The sequence below is a fragment of the Somniosus microcephalus genome, chromosome 5, assembly GCF_052327205.1.
Source record: "Somniosus microcephalus isolate GS21.2 chromosome 5, FLI_Smic_1.0, whole genome shotgun sequence".
In the NCBI taxonomy this organism is placed as follows: Eukaryota; Metazoa; Chordata; class Chondrichthyes; order Squaliformes; family Somniosidae; genus Somniosus; species Somniosus microcephalus.
The window spans coordinates 19,547,751-19,565,416 of NC_140991.1; the positions used below are offsets into that span (position 1 = coordinate 19,547,751).

General features: G+C 50.6%; 1 protein-coding gene across 1 annotated transcript in view; it reads left to right on the forward strand.

The window, feature by feature from the left end:
* Positions 1-903: 903 nt before the first annotated feature.
* ghrhrl (growth hormone releasing hormone receptor, like) overlaps positions 904-17,666 on the forward strand; it is a 98,637-nt gene continuing 81,874 nt past the window's right edge. The window contains exons 1-2 of the mRNA XM_085987414.1: positions 904-1,016; positions 8,770-8,875. Coding sequence (XP_085843540.1) covers positions 960-1,016; positions 8,770-8,875 — 163 coding nt within the window. The 5' untranslated portion in view covers positions 904-959. The remainder of the gene's footprint in view (positions 1,017-8,769; positions 8,876-17,666) is intronic.

The following is a 17,666-nucleotide window of genomic DNA, read 5'->3' on the forward strand; positions in this document are numbered from 1 at the left end:
TGGCAGGAATGACGTATGAAGAGAGATTGGGTCGATTGGGCTTATACTCGCTGGAGTTTAGAAGAATGAGAGGGGATCTCATTGAAACTTATAAAATTCTGACAGGGCTGGACAGACTAGATGCAGGAAGGATGTTGCCGATGGCCGGGGAGTCCAGAACTAGGGGTCACAGTCTAAGGATAAGGGGTAAGTCATTTAGGACTGAGATGAGGAGGAATTTCTTCACCCAGAGAATGGTGAACCTGTGGAATTCTCTACCACAGAAGGCAGTTGAGGCCAATTCATTAAATATATTCAAGAAGGAGTGAGATATATTCCTTAAGGCTAAGGGGATCAAGGGATATGGGGAGAAGGCAGGGACAGGGTACTGAATTTGGATGATCAGCCATGATCGCATTGAATGGCAGAGCAGGCTCGAGGGGCCGAATGGCCTACTCCTGCTCCTATCTTCTATGTTTCTATATCTCCAGTGATCAGACTGTTCCCTCAGTCAAAGTCCAGATGGGTGGGGTTTTGGGGCGGCGGGGGGTGGGGGGGGGAGCGGGGGCGGGGGGGAGCCGGGTGGGAAGATGGAGAAAAATACATAACAAGGAAGGGAAACAGAAGATTAACCCTCAGAGGTGGTAGTGCTTCGACAATATCATAAGTAAATGATCATTGCAAAATACTGCGGTTTATAACTATGCCAAGCCTTGATTGCCCGTTTCCAAAGATTTTCCCTCCCCATTGACATGCCTTTCTGTTAACTCATCGCCTGCCACCGACCAAAGGTTAAGGCCACACTTTGCTGGCTTCACCACTTTTTATTGTTCCCTTTATTATCTGAGATTGCGACAGGTTGCGCTTTGGAATCCCGCACTCGCGGCTCGGGGGAGGGAGGGGTGGGATGGGCTGGGAGGGGTTGGCACTGACATGGACCTCAGCGAACGGGGCAGGTTGACGTTCAGCTTGCTCCTGACATGAAGACGCTCAGCTGCTGGGGCTGTGCCTGGTGCACTGTCTTTCTTGCGGCAACTGTGAGTACTCTTGCCCAATGACAAGGCATTGGCTTTCCTCACCCCCCAACCCCCTCCACCCCACCACCTCCCTCCTCAAAGCGCAGCTAAGGAGGGTTGAGAGACTGGGAGATTCGAAGAGAAGTTGCACCAGAACTTCTTACCTTTTAATATTGCACGTTGTTAGAGGGTTCTGTTGTGTTCTGGCGATATCAGGGCAGACTGGTTAAAAGCAAAATCACTGGCTTAGTAAAAGCACAGTATAAACATTGATTAGAGTTTATTGGATTGATGGATTCGTTTTGTCTGTCTGTCTTTGTTGTATGACCTGTCAATCAGTACTTAAAACCCAGGGAACGGAACTGTGGTGAAAAACCGAAGGGACGTAACATTCCTTTAGAAACAAACTGAGAGGCGAGATCCAAGCATTCAAAGTAATAAAAGGCGCAAAGATAAAACTGCTTGACTTTGGCGAGCAAAGGACTGCAGGATCCACAAGCCTCGAGCACAATGAGAGATGAGGAAGAAAAATGTTTTGTATTTTTTGCCTTGAGACAGTGGACAGGCAGAATAGAAAATGTAAGGACTCTATTCCTTTCTCCCAGTTTCTCCGTCTCCGCCTCATCTGCTCTGACGATGCCACCTTCCACACCGGTGCTTCCGACATGTCTTCCTTTTTCCTCAACCGAGGATTCCCCTCTACCGTGGTTGACACTGCCCTCGACCGCATCCGTTCTATCCCCCACACTTCTGTCCTCACCACTGCCCCTCCCTCCCAGAACCACGATAAGGTTCCCCTTGTCCTCACCTTTCACCCCACCAGCCTCCACATTCAACACATCATCCTCCACCATTTCTGCCACCTCCAACGTGATCCCACCACCAAACGCATCTTCCCCCCACCTCCCCTTTCAGCATTCCGTAGGGACCACTCCCTCCGAGACACCCTAGTCCACTCCTCTATCACCCCCAGCACCCCTTCCCCTTCGCCCGGCACCTTCCCGTGCAAGCGCAGGAGATGCAACACCTGCCCTTATACCTCCCCCCTTCCCACTGTCCAGGACCCCAAACACCCCATCCAGGTGAAACAGCAATTTAATTGTACTTTCTGCAATCTAGTATACAGTATTCACTGCTCACGATGTGGTCTCCTCTACATTGGGGAGACCAAACGCAGATTGGGTGACCGCTTTGCGGAACACCTCCATTCAGTCCGTAAGGGTGACCCCGAGCTTCCGGTCGCCTGTCATTTTAATTCACTGCTCCATTCCCACTCGGACCTCACCGTCCTCGGCCTCTTGCATTGTTCCATGGAAGCTCAGCGTAAACTCGAGGAACAGCACCTCATCTTCCGATTAGGCACTTTACAGCCTTCTGGACTGAATATTGAGTTCAACAATTTCAGACCATAACCTCGGCCCCTATTACATTTATATATTTTTTATCCACACCTTTGGTTTGTGCCTTTTCCCTTTTCTCTCTCCCACATGGCAGCTGTCTCTCATTCCGCCAGCGCATTTCACACTTCATCTCGAGCCATTGTTTGTTTCTTAATCTGTCCTATTACCATCTTGTCTCGCCGTGAATATCTCTTAATGTCTCTTTACTTCTCACAGACCTTCCCTTTTTGTTCTTTCATCCCCTCCCCCATTTCCCAGCCTCCAACTTGCTTTCTCATCTGTTTCATTTCCTGCTTTTTTTTCCCCTCAGTTCTGAAGAAAGGTTTCGACCCGAAACATTAACTCTGTTTCTCTCTCCGTCGATGTTGCCCTGGCCTGCTGAGTGTTTCCAGATTTTTCTGTTGTTATTTCAGATTTCCAGCATCCGCAGTATTTTGCTACCAGAATAGAAGATGGCTTCGGGTGATACGGAGGGGAGCTGGATCGGTATTTGTTGCGGAGATGGGCAGCGGGTTATGGAAATATTTTAACCTCACCGCGTCGAGTTTATTTTCGGGGGGTGGTGGGGTGGTTACGGGATTCCGATGACCCCACTTCCGACAACAACAACAACAACTTGCATTTATATAGCGCCTTTATATAGCATAGTAAAACTGTCCCAAGGCGCTGCCCAGGAGTGTAATCAGATAAAAAAATTGACACCGAGCCACATGCCGGAAATATTCGGACAAGCTTGGTCAAAGAGGTAGGTTTTAAGCAGCATTTTAAAATGGGAGAGAGACAGAGGTAGAGAGTGAAATAAGGTTTTGGGGAGGGGGCTGGGAAATTCTAGAACTTACGGTCTAGATGGGAGCAAGGACTGGAGAGACTTGTAAAGAAGGAAGAGGATGAGGGACTTTGGTTACGTGGAGAGACTGGAGAAGCTGCCATTGTTCTCCTTAGAGCAGATAAAGGTTAAGGAGAGGTTTGATAGAGGTGTTCAAAACCAAGAGGGGTTTTGATAGGGTAAATAAGGAGAAACTGTTTCCACTGGCAGGAGGGTCAGTGACCCTCTGCTCTCTCAGGGGGACGTAAAAGATCCCACGGCACTATTTCGAAGAAGAGCAGGGGGGAGTTCTCTCCCGGTGTCCTGGACAATATTTATCCCTTGACCCAACATCATTTGAAACAGATGATCTGGTCATTATCAGATTGCTGTTTGTGGGAGCTTGCTGTGCGCCAAATTGGCTGCCACGTTTCCCTACATTACAACAGCGACTACACTTCAAAAAAGTACTTCATTGGCTGCAAAATGCTTTGGGACATTCTGAGGTCATGACCCTCCAAGGGGGCTCCTGCTGGTCTTCATCTGAAAGTCCACTGGTCAGTAACTAGGTACTAAAGGAGAGAAGGGAGACGCTAAGAGGATTGTTTTACACAGATAGTTATTAGGATATGGAATATTCTACCAGAAACAGTGGTGGAAGCAGAATCAATGATCGTTGTCCTTGCCCAGATTGTGATAATGTGAGATACTAAACTTTGGAACGGATCAATACGTAATATCTGGGGGTGTCAGATTTAAACCATGGAATGGATTGATCCACTACATTAAATGTCAAAAGAAAGAAAGATTTGCATTTATGCAGTGCTTTTCATGATTTCAGGAAGCGCTTTACAGCCAATGAAGTACTTTTGAAGTGCGGTCACTGTTGTGATGTAGGAAACGCTGCAGCCAATTTGCGCACAGCAAGCTCCCACAAACAGCAATGTGATAATGACCAGGTGATTTATTTTAATGATGTTGGCTGAGGGATAAGTATTGGCCAGGACACCGGGGAACGCCCCTGCTCTTCTTCGAAATAGTGTCGTGGGATCTTTTACGTCCACCTGAGAGAGCAGACGGGAGGCCTCGGTTTAACATCCCATCCAAAGGACGGTACCTCCGACAGTGCAGCATTCCCTCAGTACCACACTGGGAGTGTCAGCCTGGATTTTTGCATTCAAGTCTCTAGAGTGGAACTTGAACCCACAACCATTCTGACTCAGAGGTGAGGAGTGATATCAACTGAGCTATAACTGCCTTAATATAAATTTAAACCATTGAATGGATCAATATACCCCATCACATGTCAAATACAAACTCAGTTCGGATGAATATATTGCACGCATGTTACTTTTTCTGGGTTAATCGTGTGTCCACAGTTAGTGGTTATTGATGCCATTAGAAAATATATTTTATCAGGGATTCAGATCCAGTAGGAGTCACGGCTTTGGGCCCAGCCGATAGCAGGAGTCAGGGCTGCAAGTCCAGGAGACCAGCAGGAGGCAGGGTATTCGGTCTGGGAGACCAGCAGGTGACAGGGTATTCGGTCTGGGAGACCAGCAGGAGACAGGGTATTCGGTCTGGGAGACCAGCAGGAGACAGGGTATTCGGTCTGGGACACCAGCAGGAGACAGGGTTTTGGGTCTGGGAGACCAGCAGGTGACAGGGTATTCGGTCTGGGAGACCAGCAGGAGACAGGGTATTCGGTCTGGGACACCAGCAGGAGACAGGGTTTTGGGTCTGGGAGACCAGCAGGAGGCAGGGTATTTTGGTCTGGGAGACCAGCAGGAGGCAGGGTATTTGGTCTGGAAGACCAGTAGGAGACAGGGTTTTGGGTCTGGGAGACCAGCAGGAGGCAGGGTATTTTGGTCTGGGAGACCAGCAGGAGGCAGGGTATTTGGTCTGGAAGACCAGCAGGAGACAGGGTATTCGGTCTGGGAGACCAGCAGGTGACAGGGTATTCGGTCTGGGACACCAGCAGGAGACAGGGTTTTGGGTCTGGGAGACCAGCAGGAGGCAGGGTATTTTGGTCTGGGAGACCAGCAGGAGGCAGGGTATTTGGTCTGGGACACCAGCAGGAGACAGGGTGTTCGGTCTGGGAGACCAGCAGGAGACAAGGTATTCGGTCTGGGACACCAGCAGGAGACAGGGTTTTCGGTCTGGGACACCAGTAGGAGACAAGGTATTTGGTCTGGGACACCAGCAGGAAACAGGGTTTTCGGTCTGGAAGACCAGCAGGCGACAGGGTATTCGGTCTGGAAGACCAGCAGGCGACAGGGTATTCGGTCTGGAAGACCAGCAGGAGGCAGGGTATTCGGTCTTGGAGACCAGCAGGAGGCAGGGTATTCGGTCTGGAAGACCAGCAGGCGACAGGGTATTCGGTCTGGAAGACCAGCAGGAGGCAGGGTATTTGGTCTGGGAGACGAGCAGGAGACAGGGTATTCAGTCTGGAAGACCAGCAGGAGACAGGGTAGTCGGTCTGGGAGACCAGCAGGAGACAGGGTATTTGGTCTGGAAGACCAGCAGGAGACAGGCTATTCGGTCTTGGAGACCAGCAGGAGACAGGGTATTCAGTCTGGGAGACCAGCAGGAGACAGGGTATTCGGTCTGGGACACCAGCAGGAGATAGGGTATTCAGTCTGGGACACCAGCAGGAGACAGGGTATTCGGTCTGGGACACCAGCAGGAGACAGGGTATTCGGTCTGGGAGACCAGCAGGAGGCAGGGTATTCGGTCTGGGAGGCCAGCAGGAGGCAGGGTATTCGGTCTGGGACAACAGCAGGAGACAGGGTATTCGGTCTGGGACAACAGCAGGAGACAGGGTATTCGGTCTGGGACACCAGCAGGAGACAGGGTATTCGGTCTGGGACACCAGCAGGAGATAGGGTATTCAGTCTGGGACACCAGCAGGAGACAGGGTATTCGGTCTGGGACAACAGCAGGAGACAGGGTATTCGGTCTGGGACACCAGCAGGAGACAGGGTATTCGGTCTGGGACACCAGCAGGAGACAGGGTATTCGGTCTGGGACAACAGCAGGAGACAGGGTATTCGGTCTGGGACACCAGCAGGAGATAGGGTATTCAGTCTGGGACACCAGCAGGAGACAGGGTATTCGGTCTGGGACACCAGCAGGAGACAGGGTATTCGGTCTGGGAGACCAGCAGGAGACAGGCTATTCGGTCTTGGAGACCAGCAGGAGACAGGGTATTCAGTCTGGGAGACCAGCAGGAGACAGGGTATTCGGTCTGGGACACCAGCAGGAGATAGGGTATTCAGTCTGGGACACCAGCAGGAGACAGGGTATTCGGTCTGGGACACCAGCAGGAGACAGGGTATTCGGTCTGGGAGACCAGCAGGAGGCAGGGTATTCGGTCTGGGAGACCAGCAGGAGGCAGGGTATTCGGTCTGGGACAACAGCAGGAGACAGGGTATTCGGTCTGGGACACCAGCAGGAGAAGGGGTATTCGGTCTGGGACAACAGCAGGAGACAGGGTATTCGGTCTGGGACACCAGCAGGAGACAGGGTATTCGGTCTGGGAGACCAGCAGGAGACAGGGTATTCGGTCTGGGACACCAGCAGGAGACAGGCTATTCGGTCTGGGAGACCAGCAGGAGGCAGGGTATTCGGTCTGGGAGACCAGCAGGAGGCAGGGTATTCGGTCTGGGACACCAGCAGGAGAAGGGGTATTCGGTCTGGGACACCAGCAGGAAACAGGGTATTTGGTCTGGGAGACCAGCAGGAGGCAGGGTATTCGGTCTGGGACACCAGCAGGAGACAGGGTATTTTGGTTTGGGACACCAGCAGGAGACAGGGTATTCGGTCTGGGACACCAGCAGGAAACAGGGTATTCAGTCTGGGACACCAGCAGGAGACAGGGTATTCGGTCTGGGACACCAGCAGGAGACAGGGTATTCGGTCTGGGACACCAGCAGGAGAAGGGGTATTCGGTCTGGGACACCAGCAGGAGACAGGGTATTCGGTCTGGGACACCAGCAGGAGACAGGGTATTCGGTCTGGGACACCAGCAGGAGACAGGGTATTCGGTCTGGGACACCAGCAGGAGACAGGGTATTCGGTCTGGGACACCAGCAGGAGACAGGGTATTCGGTCTGGGACACCAGCAGGAGACAGGGTATTCGGTCTGGGAGACTAGCAGGAGTAGGCTGCCAGTATTTTTATATATCTGGGAACTGCACTGGACAATCTAAATAGGCCAATTAGAAGCTAAACCCTCATTCTGCCAGATTAAGTATAACTGTTGAGCGTATGCTGTACTCGGTTGATAAAGAGCATGCCATTGTAGATGTTTAATGGGTATAGTGCTCAATACGACTGTTACCACTGCTGTCTTATGACACAAACTTGGACACATAGGCTGCGAGCTCCCCCTTGTGGAGCCATCTGAACATTTGACACTTTAGTTGCAAGAAAGAATGAAGTACCAAACTCACACTTCCACCACCTCAGGACACCCCAAAGACCTTTACAACCCATGAGGTACTTTTTGAAGTGCAGTCACTGCTGTGACGTTGGCAAATATGGCAGCCAAAATGCGCACAGTCCCGTGTGGGACTGACTAATTCTGCTTTGTGTGACTTTGGAACGGATGACCTCTCTGTGCCTCGGTGCTTTGTGAGCGATAATGTGCCGACTGTGTGTCAGAAGGAGCTGGCTGCACTGTTCCTTGTGTCTCGGGTGGAGGCAACATTACATTCATTCTGGTTCCTTCAGGTATCTCTTGTCAGTGAAGAACAGGCCATAGAGTCATAATGGCACAGAAGGAGGCCATTCAGCCCATCGAGTCCGTGCCGGCTCTCTGTAGAGCAGTCCAGTCAGTCCCATCCCCCCGCTCTATCCCCGTAGCCCTGCAAGTTTATTTCCCTCAAGTGCCTATCCAGTCTCCCCTTGAAAACATTGAGCGTCTCCGCTTCCACCACTTCCGTCGGCAGCGAGTTCCAGGTCCTCACCACTCGCTGCGTAAAAATGTTTTTCCTCACATCCCCCCGGTATCTCTTGCCCAAAACCTTAAATCTGTGTCCCCTAGTCCTTGTACCATCAACTAGTGGGAACAGCCTTTCCCCGTCTAGCCTATCCAAACCCGTCATAATCTTGACGAAGGGTTTCGACCTGAAACGTTGACTCTATTTCTCTCTCCACGGATGTTGCCTGACCTGCTGAGTTTTTCCAGCATTTTCTGTTGTTATTCCGTCATAATCTAGTACACCTCGATCAAATCACCCCTCAACCTCCTTTGCTCTAATGAAAACAATTCCAGCTTCTCCAACGAAGAACTTCTTGTAGCTAAGATCCCCCATCCCCGGAACCATTCTGGTAAATCTCCTCTGCACCCTCTCAAGGGCCTTCACATCCTTCCTAAAGTGGTGGTGACCAGAACTGGACGCAATACTCCAGTTGTGGCCTAACCCGCGCTTTATAGGACAAAAGGGAAGGTCTGTGATAGGGTGAAAGGCAGGAGAGATTAAATGATGGTGCAATAGCAACTCAGTCTGGTTTTGGGAAGTGGAAATGATCTGTGTGCTGAGTGTAATCGTCTCACCTCATTTAGGTAACAGGAAAGCTGCATCCAGAGTGTGAATTAATATCCGAGATAAAGAGAGACGAAGAACGATGTTTGCGAAGCATTAAAGAGAACGGGAATACCTCCGTCCAAGGTAGGCCACTCACGCGACTACAATGAATCAGCATTTCATTTGTTAACAATCGTGCGGGCAGACACACAGAAATTCGCGACACACCTCTCAATTTTCCGTTCAAACCTCTGGACAATTCGGGAATCAGCATCCCCGCCTCCATCTTCCGAACAGTTTTTAAAGCCAGGCGATAAATCGGTTTATCGCTGAGATGGCTGCTGAATCTGAAATGAGCCAATGCGAAATACTGCGGGGGTGCTGGGAGTCGGAAATAAAAACAGAAAATGGTGGCAACCACTCAGCAGGTCAGGCAGCATCTGTTGGGGAGAGAAACAGAGTTCACGTTTCAGGTCGGTGACCTTTCATCAGAGCTGGAAAATGTTAGAACTATAACAGAGTTTTAAGCGAGTACAGAGGCAGGGAAAGGTGGGAGGGAGGGGAGGAAAGAACAAAGGGGAAGGTCTGTGATAGGGTGGAAGGCAGGAGAGATTAAATGATGGTGCAGGCAAATGGGGGTGGTAATGGGAGAAGTAAAGAAACAAAAGATGTGTCTAGAGGAGGTGTAAATGGAAACAGCAGAACCATTACCAACAGCTGCTGTCTGAAAAAATGTGATCAGTGGTTATGATCTGAAGCTGTTGAACTCGATGTTGAAGTCGGAAGGCTGGAAAGTGCCTAATTGAAAGTTGAGGTACTGTTCCTCGAGCTTTATTAGAACTGTGTAGGAGACCGAGAACAGAGAGGTCCGAGTGAGAGTGGAGCGGAGAATTAAAGTGACAGGCGATCGCAAGCCGAGGGTCACGCTTACGGAATGAATGGAGGTGTTCAGCCAAGCGATCACCCAATCTGCATTTGGTCTCCCCAGTGTAGAGACCAATGAATCTTAAATGAGGATTGTTGCCGTGGCAACTCTTTCAGAGGAAGAACACAGTGGCACAGCCTGCAATATAGCATCTGAGAGGAGGGACTAAACCTTGGGAGTAGGTAAAGTTCTGGATCTATTTTTGCTACGATACAAATTGCTCGGGTGGAATGCTTTTTTTAATTCGTCCCAGGAGGTGGCCGTCAGTGGCAAGGCCAGCATTTATTGCCCATCCCTAGTTGCCCTCGAGAAGGTGGCGGTGAGCCGCCTTCTTGAACCGCTGCAGTCAGTGTGGTGAAGGTGCTCCCACAGTGCTGTTAGGGAGGGAGTTCCAGGGTTTTGACCCAGCGCCGATGAAGGAACGGCGATATATTTCCAACTCAAGATGGTGCGTGACTTGTGACTTGGAGGGGAACTTGGAGGTGATGATGTTCCCATGCACCTGCTGCCCTTGTCCTTCTAGGTGGAAGACGTCACGGGTTTGGGAGGTGCTGCCGAAGAAGCCTTGGCGAGTTGCTGCAGTGCATCTTGTAGATGGTACACACTGCAGCCACGGTACGCTGGTGGTGGAGGGAGTGAATGTTTAAGATGGTGAATGGGGTACCACTCAAGCGGGCTGCTCTGTCCTGGATGGTGTTGAGCTTCTTGAGTGTTGTTGGAGCTGCACTCATCCAGGCAAGTGGAGAGTATTCCATCACACTTCTTACTTGTGCCTTGTAGATGGTGGAAAGGCTTTGGGGAGTCAGGAGGTGAGACACTCGCCGCAGAATACCCAGCCTCTGACCTACTCTTGTTGCCACAGTATTTATGTGGCTGGTCCAGTTAAGTTTCTGGTCAATGGTGACCCCCAGGGTGTTGATGGTTGGGGATTCGATGATGGTAATGCTGTTGAATGTCAAGGGGCGGTGGTTAGATTCTCTCTTGTTGGAGATAGTCATTGCCTGGCACTTGTGTGGCGCGAATGTTACCTGCGACTTATCAGCCCAAGCCTGAACGTCGTCCAGGTCTTGCTGCATGCGGGCATGGACTGCTTCATTATCTGAGGAGTTGCGAATGGAACTGAACACTGTGCAGTCATCAGCGAACATCCTCACTTCTGACCTTATGATGGAGGGAAGGTCATTGAAGAAGGTTGGGCCTAGGACACTGCCCTGAGGATCTCCAGCAGCGATGCCCTGGGGCTGAGATGATTGACCTCCAACCACAACAACCATCTTCCTTTGTGCTAGGTATGACTCCAGCCAGTGGAGTGTTTTCCCCCTGATTCCCATTGACATCAATTTTACTAGGGATCCTTGATGCCACACTCGGTCAAATGCTGCCTTGATGTCAAGCACAGTCACTCTCACCACAACTCTGGAATTCAACTCCCTTGTCCATGTTTGGACCAAGGCTGTAATGAGGTCGGGAGCCGAGTGGTCCTAGCGGAACCCAAACTGGGCATCAGTGAGCAGGTAATTGGGGAGTAAGTGCCGCTTGATAGCACTGTCGATGACACCTTCCATCACTTTGCTGATGATTGAGAGTAGACTGTGATCCTATCTCAACCTTTCAATGCGTTGGAGCCAGGAGACACAGTGAAGAGATGGGAGAGGACAACAATAAACACAAAACCTGAAATAGAAACTGAAAGTTGCTAAAAATGCAGAGCAGGACAGTCAACAAGTGAATGAAAATGGAAATGTTAACAGTTTGGGTTCTCTGAGGGGTCTCACCTGAAACTTTAACCTGCATTTAAGGGGAAGCTAGATAAGCACAAGAGGGAGAAAGGAATAGAAGGATATGCTGATAGGGTGAGATGAAGAAGGGCGGGAGGAGGCCCGTGTGGAGCATGGACAAGTTGGGCCAAGTGGTGTAGGCAGGTGAACCCGTACCTTCCCCATTATACAGTGGTGTAGGCAGGTGAACCCTCACCTTCCCCATTATACAGTGTTGTAGGCAGGTGAACCCTCACCTTCCCCATTATACAGTGGTGTAGGCAGGTGAACTCTCAACTTCCCCATTATACAGTGGTGCAGGCAGGTGAACCCAAACGTTCCCCATTATACAGTGGTGTAGGCAGGTGAACCCGCACCTTCCCCATTATACAGTGGTGTAGGCAGGTGAACCGCCACCTTCCCCATTATACAGTGGTGTAGGCAGGTAAACCCACACATTCCCCATTATACAGTGGTGTAGGCAGGTGAACCCACACCTTCCCCATTATACAGTGGTGTAGACAGGTGAACCCACACATTCCCCATTTATACAGTGGTGTAGGCAGGTGAACCCACACCTTCCCCATTATACAGTGGTGTAGGCAGGTGAACCCACACCTTCCCCATTATACAGTGGTGTAGGCAGGTGAACCCACACCTTCCCCATTATACAGTGGTGTAGGCAGGTGAACTCTCACCTTCCCCATTATACAGTGGTGTAGGCAGGTGAACTTTCACCTTCCCCATTATACAGTGGTGTAGGCAGGTGAACCCACACCTTCCCCATTATACAGTGGTGTAGACAGGTGAACCCACACCTTCCCCATTATACAGTGGTGTAGGCAGGTGAACTTTCACCTTCCCCATTATACAGTGGTGTAGACAGGTGAACCCACACCTTCCCCATTATACAGTGGTGTATGCAGGTGAACCCGCACCTTCCCCATTATACAGTGGTGTAGACAGGTGAACCCGCACCTTCCCCATTATACAGTGGTGTAGGCAGGTGAACCCGCACCTTCCCCATTATACAGTGGTGTAGGCAGGTGAACGCACACCTTCCCCATTATACAGTGGTGTAGACAGGTGAACCCACACCTTCCCCATTATACAGTGGTGTATGCAGGTGAACCCACACCTTCCCCATTATACAGTGGTGTAGACAGGTGAACGCACACCTTCCCCATTATACAGTGGTGTATGCAGGTGAACCCACACCTTCCCCATTATACAGTGGTGTAGACAGGTGAACCCACACCTTCCCCATTATACAGTGGTGTATGCAGGTGAACCCACACCTTCCCCATTATACAGTGGTGTAGACAGGTGAACGCACACCTTCCCCATTATACAGTGGTGTAGGCAGGTGAACCCACACCTTCCCCATTATACAGTGGTGTATGCAGGTGAACCCACACCTTCCCCATTATACAGTGGTGTAGACAGGTGAACGCACACCTTCCCCATTATACAGTGGTGTAGGCAGGTGAACCCACACCTTCCCCATTATACAGTGGTGTAGGCAGGTGAACCCACACGTTCCCCATTATACAGTGGTGTAGACAGGTGAACCCGCACCTTCCCCATTATACAGTGGTGTAGGCAGGTGAACCCACACCTTCCCCATTATACAGTGGTGTAGGCAGGTGAACCCACACCTTCCCCATTATACATTGGTGTAGGCAGGTTAACCCGCACCTTCCCCATTATACAGTGGTGTAGGCAGGTGAACCCACACCTTCCCCATTACACAGTGGTGTAGGCAGGTGAACCCGCACCTTCCCCATTACACAGTGGTGTAGGCAGGTGAAACCACACCTTCCCCATTATACAGTGGTGTAGGCAGTTGAACCCACACCTTCCCCATTATACAGTGGTGTTGACAGGTGAACCCACACCTTCCCCATTATACAGTGGTGTAGGCAGGTGAACCCGCACCTTCCCCATTATACAGTGGTGTCGGCAGGTGAACCCGCACTTTCCCCATTATACAGTGGTGTAGGCAGGTGAACCCACACCTTCCCCATTATACAGTGGTGTAGACAGGTGAACCTGCACCATCCCCATTATACAGTGGTGTAGGCATGTGAACCCACACCTTCCCCATTATACAATGTTGTAGGCAGTTGAACCCACACCTTCCCCATTATACAGTGGGGTAGACAGGTAAATTCATACTTTCCCCATTATACAGTGGTGTAGGCAGGTGAACCCACACCTTCCCCATTATACAGTGCTGTAGACAGGTGAACCTGCACCATCCCCATTATACAGTGGTGTAGGCATGTGAACCCTCACCTTCCCCATTATACAGTGGTGTAGGCAGGTGAACCCGCACTTTCCCCATTATACAGTGGTGTAGGCAGGTGAACCCACACCTTCCCCATTATACAGTGGTGTAGGCAGGTGAACCCACACCTTCCCCATTATACAGCGGTGTAGGCAGGTGAACCCACACCTTCCCCATTATACAGCGGTGTAGGCAGGTGAACCCACACCTTCCCCATTATACAGTGGTGTAGGCAGGTGAACCCACACCTTCCCCATTATACAGTGGTGTAGGCAGGTGAACCCACACCTTCACTTTATACAGTGGTGTAGACAGGTGAACCCACACCTTCCCCATTATACAGTGGTGTAGGCAGGTGAACCCGCACCTTCCCCATTATACAGTGGTGTAGGCAGGTGAACCCACACCTTCCCCATTATACAGTGGTGTAGGCAGGTGAACCCGCACCTTCCCCATTATACAGTGGTGTAGGCAGGTGAACCCACACCTTCCCCATTGTACAGTGGTGTAGGCAGGTGAACTCACACCTTCCCCATTATACAGTGGTGTAGGCAGGTGAACTCACACCTTCCCCATTATACAGTGGTGTAGGCAGGTGAACCCGCACCTTCCCCATTATACAGTGGTGTAGGCAGGTGAACCCACACCTTCCCCATTATACAGTGGTGTAGGCAGGTGAACTCACACCTTCCCCATTATACAGTGGTGTAGGCAGGTGAACTCACACCTTCCCCATTATACAGTGGTGTAGGCAGGTGAACCCGCACCTTCCCCATTATACAGTGGTGTAGGCAGGTGAACCCGCACCTTCCCTATTATACAGTGGTGTAGGCAGGTGAACTCACACCTTCCCCATTATACAGTGGTGTAGGCAGGTGAACCCGCACCTTCCCCATTATACAGTGGTGTAGGCAGGTGAACTCACACCTTCCCCATTATACAGTGGTGTAGGCAGGTGAACTCACACCTTCCCCATTATACAGTGGTGTAGGCAGGTGAACCCACACCTTCACTTTATACAGTGGTGTAGGCAGGTGAACCCACACCTTCCCCATTATACAGTGGTGTAGGCAGGTGAACTCACACCTTCCCCATTATACAGTGGTGTAGGCAGGTGAACCCACACCTTCCCCATTATACAGTGGTGTAGGCAGGTGAACTCACACCTTCCCCATTATACAGTGGTGTAGGCAGGTGAACTCACACCTTCCCCATTGTACAGTGGTGTAGGCAGGTGAACCCACACCTTCACTTTATACAGTGGTGTAGGCAGGTGAACTCACACCTTCCCCATTATACAGTGGTGTAGGCAGGTGAACCCACACCTTCACTTTATACAGTGGTGTAGGCAGGTGAACCCGCACCTTCCCCATTATACAGTGGTGTAGGCAGGTGAACCCACACCTTCCCCATTATACAGTGGTGTAGGCAGGTGAACCCACACCTTCCCCATTATACATTGGTGTAGGCAGGTGAACCCACACCTTCCCCATTATACAGTGGTGTAGGCAGGTGAACCCGCACCTTCCCTATTATACAGTGGTGTAGGCAGGTGAACTCACACCTTCCCCATTATACAGTGGTGTAGGCAGGTGAACCCGCACCTTCCCCATTATACAGTGGTGTAGGCAGGTGAACCCGCACCTTCCCCATTATACAGTGGTGTAGGCAGGTGAACCCACACCTTCCCCATTGTACAGTGGTGTAGGCAGGTGAACTCACACCTTCCCCATTATACAGTGGTGTAGGCAGGTGAACCCACACCTTCCCCATTATACAGTGGTGTAGGCAGGTGAACCCACACCTTCACTTTATACAGTGGTGTAGGCAGGTGAACTCACACCTTCCCCATTATACAGTGGTGTAGGCAGGTGAACCCGCACCTTCCCCATTATACAGTGGTGTAGGCAGGTGAACCCGCACCTTCCCCATTATACAGTGGTGTAGGCAGGTGAACCCACACCTTCCCCATTATACAGTGGTGTAGGCAGGTGAACCCACACCTTCACTTTATACAGTGGTGTAGGCAGGTGAACCCGCACCTTCCCCATTATACAGTGGTGTAGACAGGTGAACCCACACCTTCCCCATTATACAGTGGTGTAGGCAGGTGAACTCACACCTTCCCCATTATACAGTGGTGTAGGCAGGTGAACCCGCACCTTCCCCATTATACAGTGGTGTAGGCAGGTGAACCCGCACCTTCCCCATTATACAGTGGTGTAGACAGGTGAACCCACACCTTCACTTTCTACAGTGGTGTAGGCAGGTGAACCCACACCTTCCCCATTATACAGTGGTGTAGGCAGGTGAACCCACACCTTCCCCATTATACAGTGGCGTAGACAGGTGAACCCGCACCTTCCCCATTATACAGTGGTGTAGGCAGTTGAACCGGCACCTTCCCCATTATACAGTGGTGTAGGCAGTTGAACCGGCACCTTCCCCATTATACAGTGGTGTAGGCAGGTGAACCCTCACCTTCCCCATTATACAGTGGTGTAGACAGGTGAACCCACACCTTCCCCATTATACAGTGGCGTAGACAGGTGAACCCACACCTTCCCCATTATACAGTGGCGTAGACAGGTGAACCCGCACCTTCCCCATTATACAGTGGTGTAGGCAGGTGAACCCGCACCTTCCCCATTATACAGTGGTGTAGGCAGGTGAATCCACACCTTCCCCATTATACAGTGGTGTAGGCAGGTGAACCCGCACCTTCCCCATTATACAGTGGTGTAGGCAGGTGAATCCACACCTTCCCCATTATACAGTGGTGTAGGCAGGTGAACCCACACCTTCCCCATTATACAGTGGTGTAGGCAGGTGAACCCGCACCTTCCCCATTATACAGTGGTGTAGGCAGGTGAACCCGTACCTTCCCCATTATACAGTGGTGTAGGCAGGTGAACTCTCACCTTCCCCATTATACAGTGGTGTAGGCAGGTGAACCCACACCTTCCCCATTATGCAGTGGTGTAGGCAGGTGAACTCACACCTTCTCCATTATACAGTGGTGTAGGCAGGTGAACTCGCACCTTCCCTCTTATACTCTAATTCCAGAATCTGACCTGAACCCATCCAGGTGGGGTAAAATGGTCAAGGCTCACAACTCAGTACAACTCCGTACTCTTTTAACTGTTTATTTTACTACGGATAACATACAAACGTCAATGCACTGTTGCCTTTAACTTCAAACAGTGCTCACATACACCGTTCCCTTTATCTCTCTTTAATTTGAAACACCACTCGCCCTGGCGATCACTCGGATGAATGTGTACGGGCGATCAAATCCGTCCGCAGTTCCCTTGCAAGTTGCCGAAGTTTGTCCCTAAATGCACACGTTTTATAATACAAAGATCAAACCCGTGACAATTGATTGACACAACCCCCCCCCCCCCTTTAATTATACCATCTTAATCTTATCTGTTTCTGTAAATCTATAGAGTGCTTGATTTGATCACCTCCCCATCCTGGGTCAGTGAATCGTCCATTACCACACAATGGTGTTTTGATGGGGATTCTGAGAGGTTGGCCAATGGGTTTTTCTCCAGCAGGAATTTTGATATTAAAATCTCCGAAAGATGAGGGAACCGATCCAGGCTCAGTGGAACCATGGTCATTACCGGTCGTGTTGATTTGTTAACAGTCTTGTCTTGTTAACAGCCTGCCCACAGGGCTTCAGTGGACAGGACAGTCAGTTAAATTTAAACAAACACATGCCATTGTGTGGCCTGCTTACTCCAGCTATTTCCTTGGTTAGCATATTCCTAAAGTCAACCAATTGCGTCTGTGTCACTGTGTGAATAATTTCCTCCTGCATTCCGTTCGGCTCACAGCTTGTTTCAAAAGTTCGTTTCAAAGTCCCGTTGGTTCCTCGAGGCATGCTGGGATATGAAGCTTGGTCAATTTCTTATGATTGGTCAATTTACAAACCTGCCTGTACAGTACAGCCGCTTA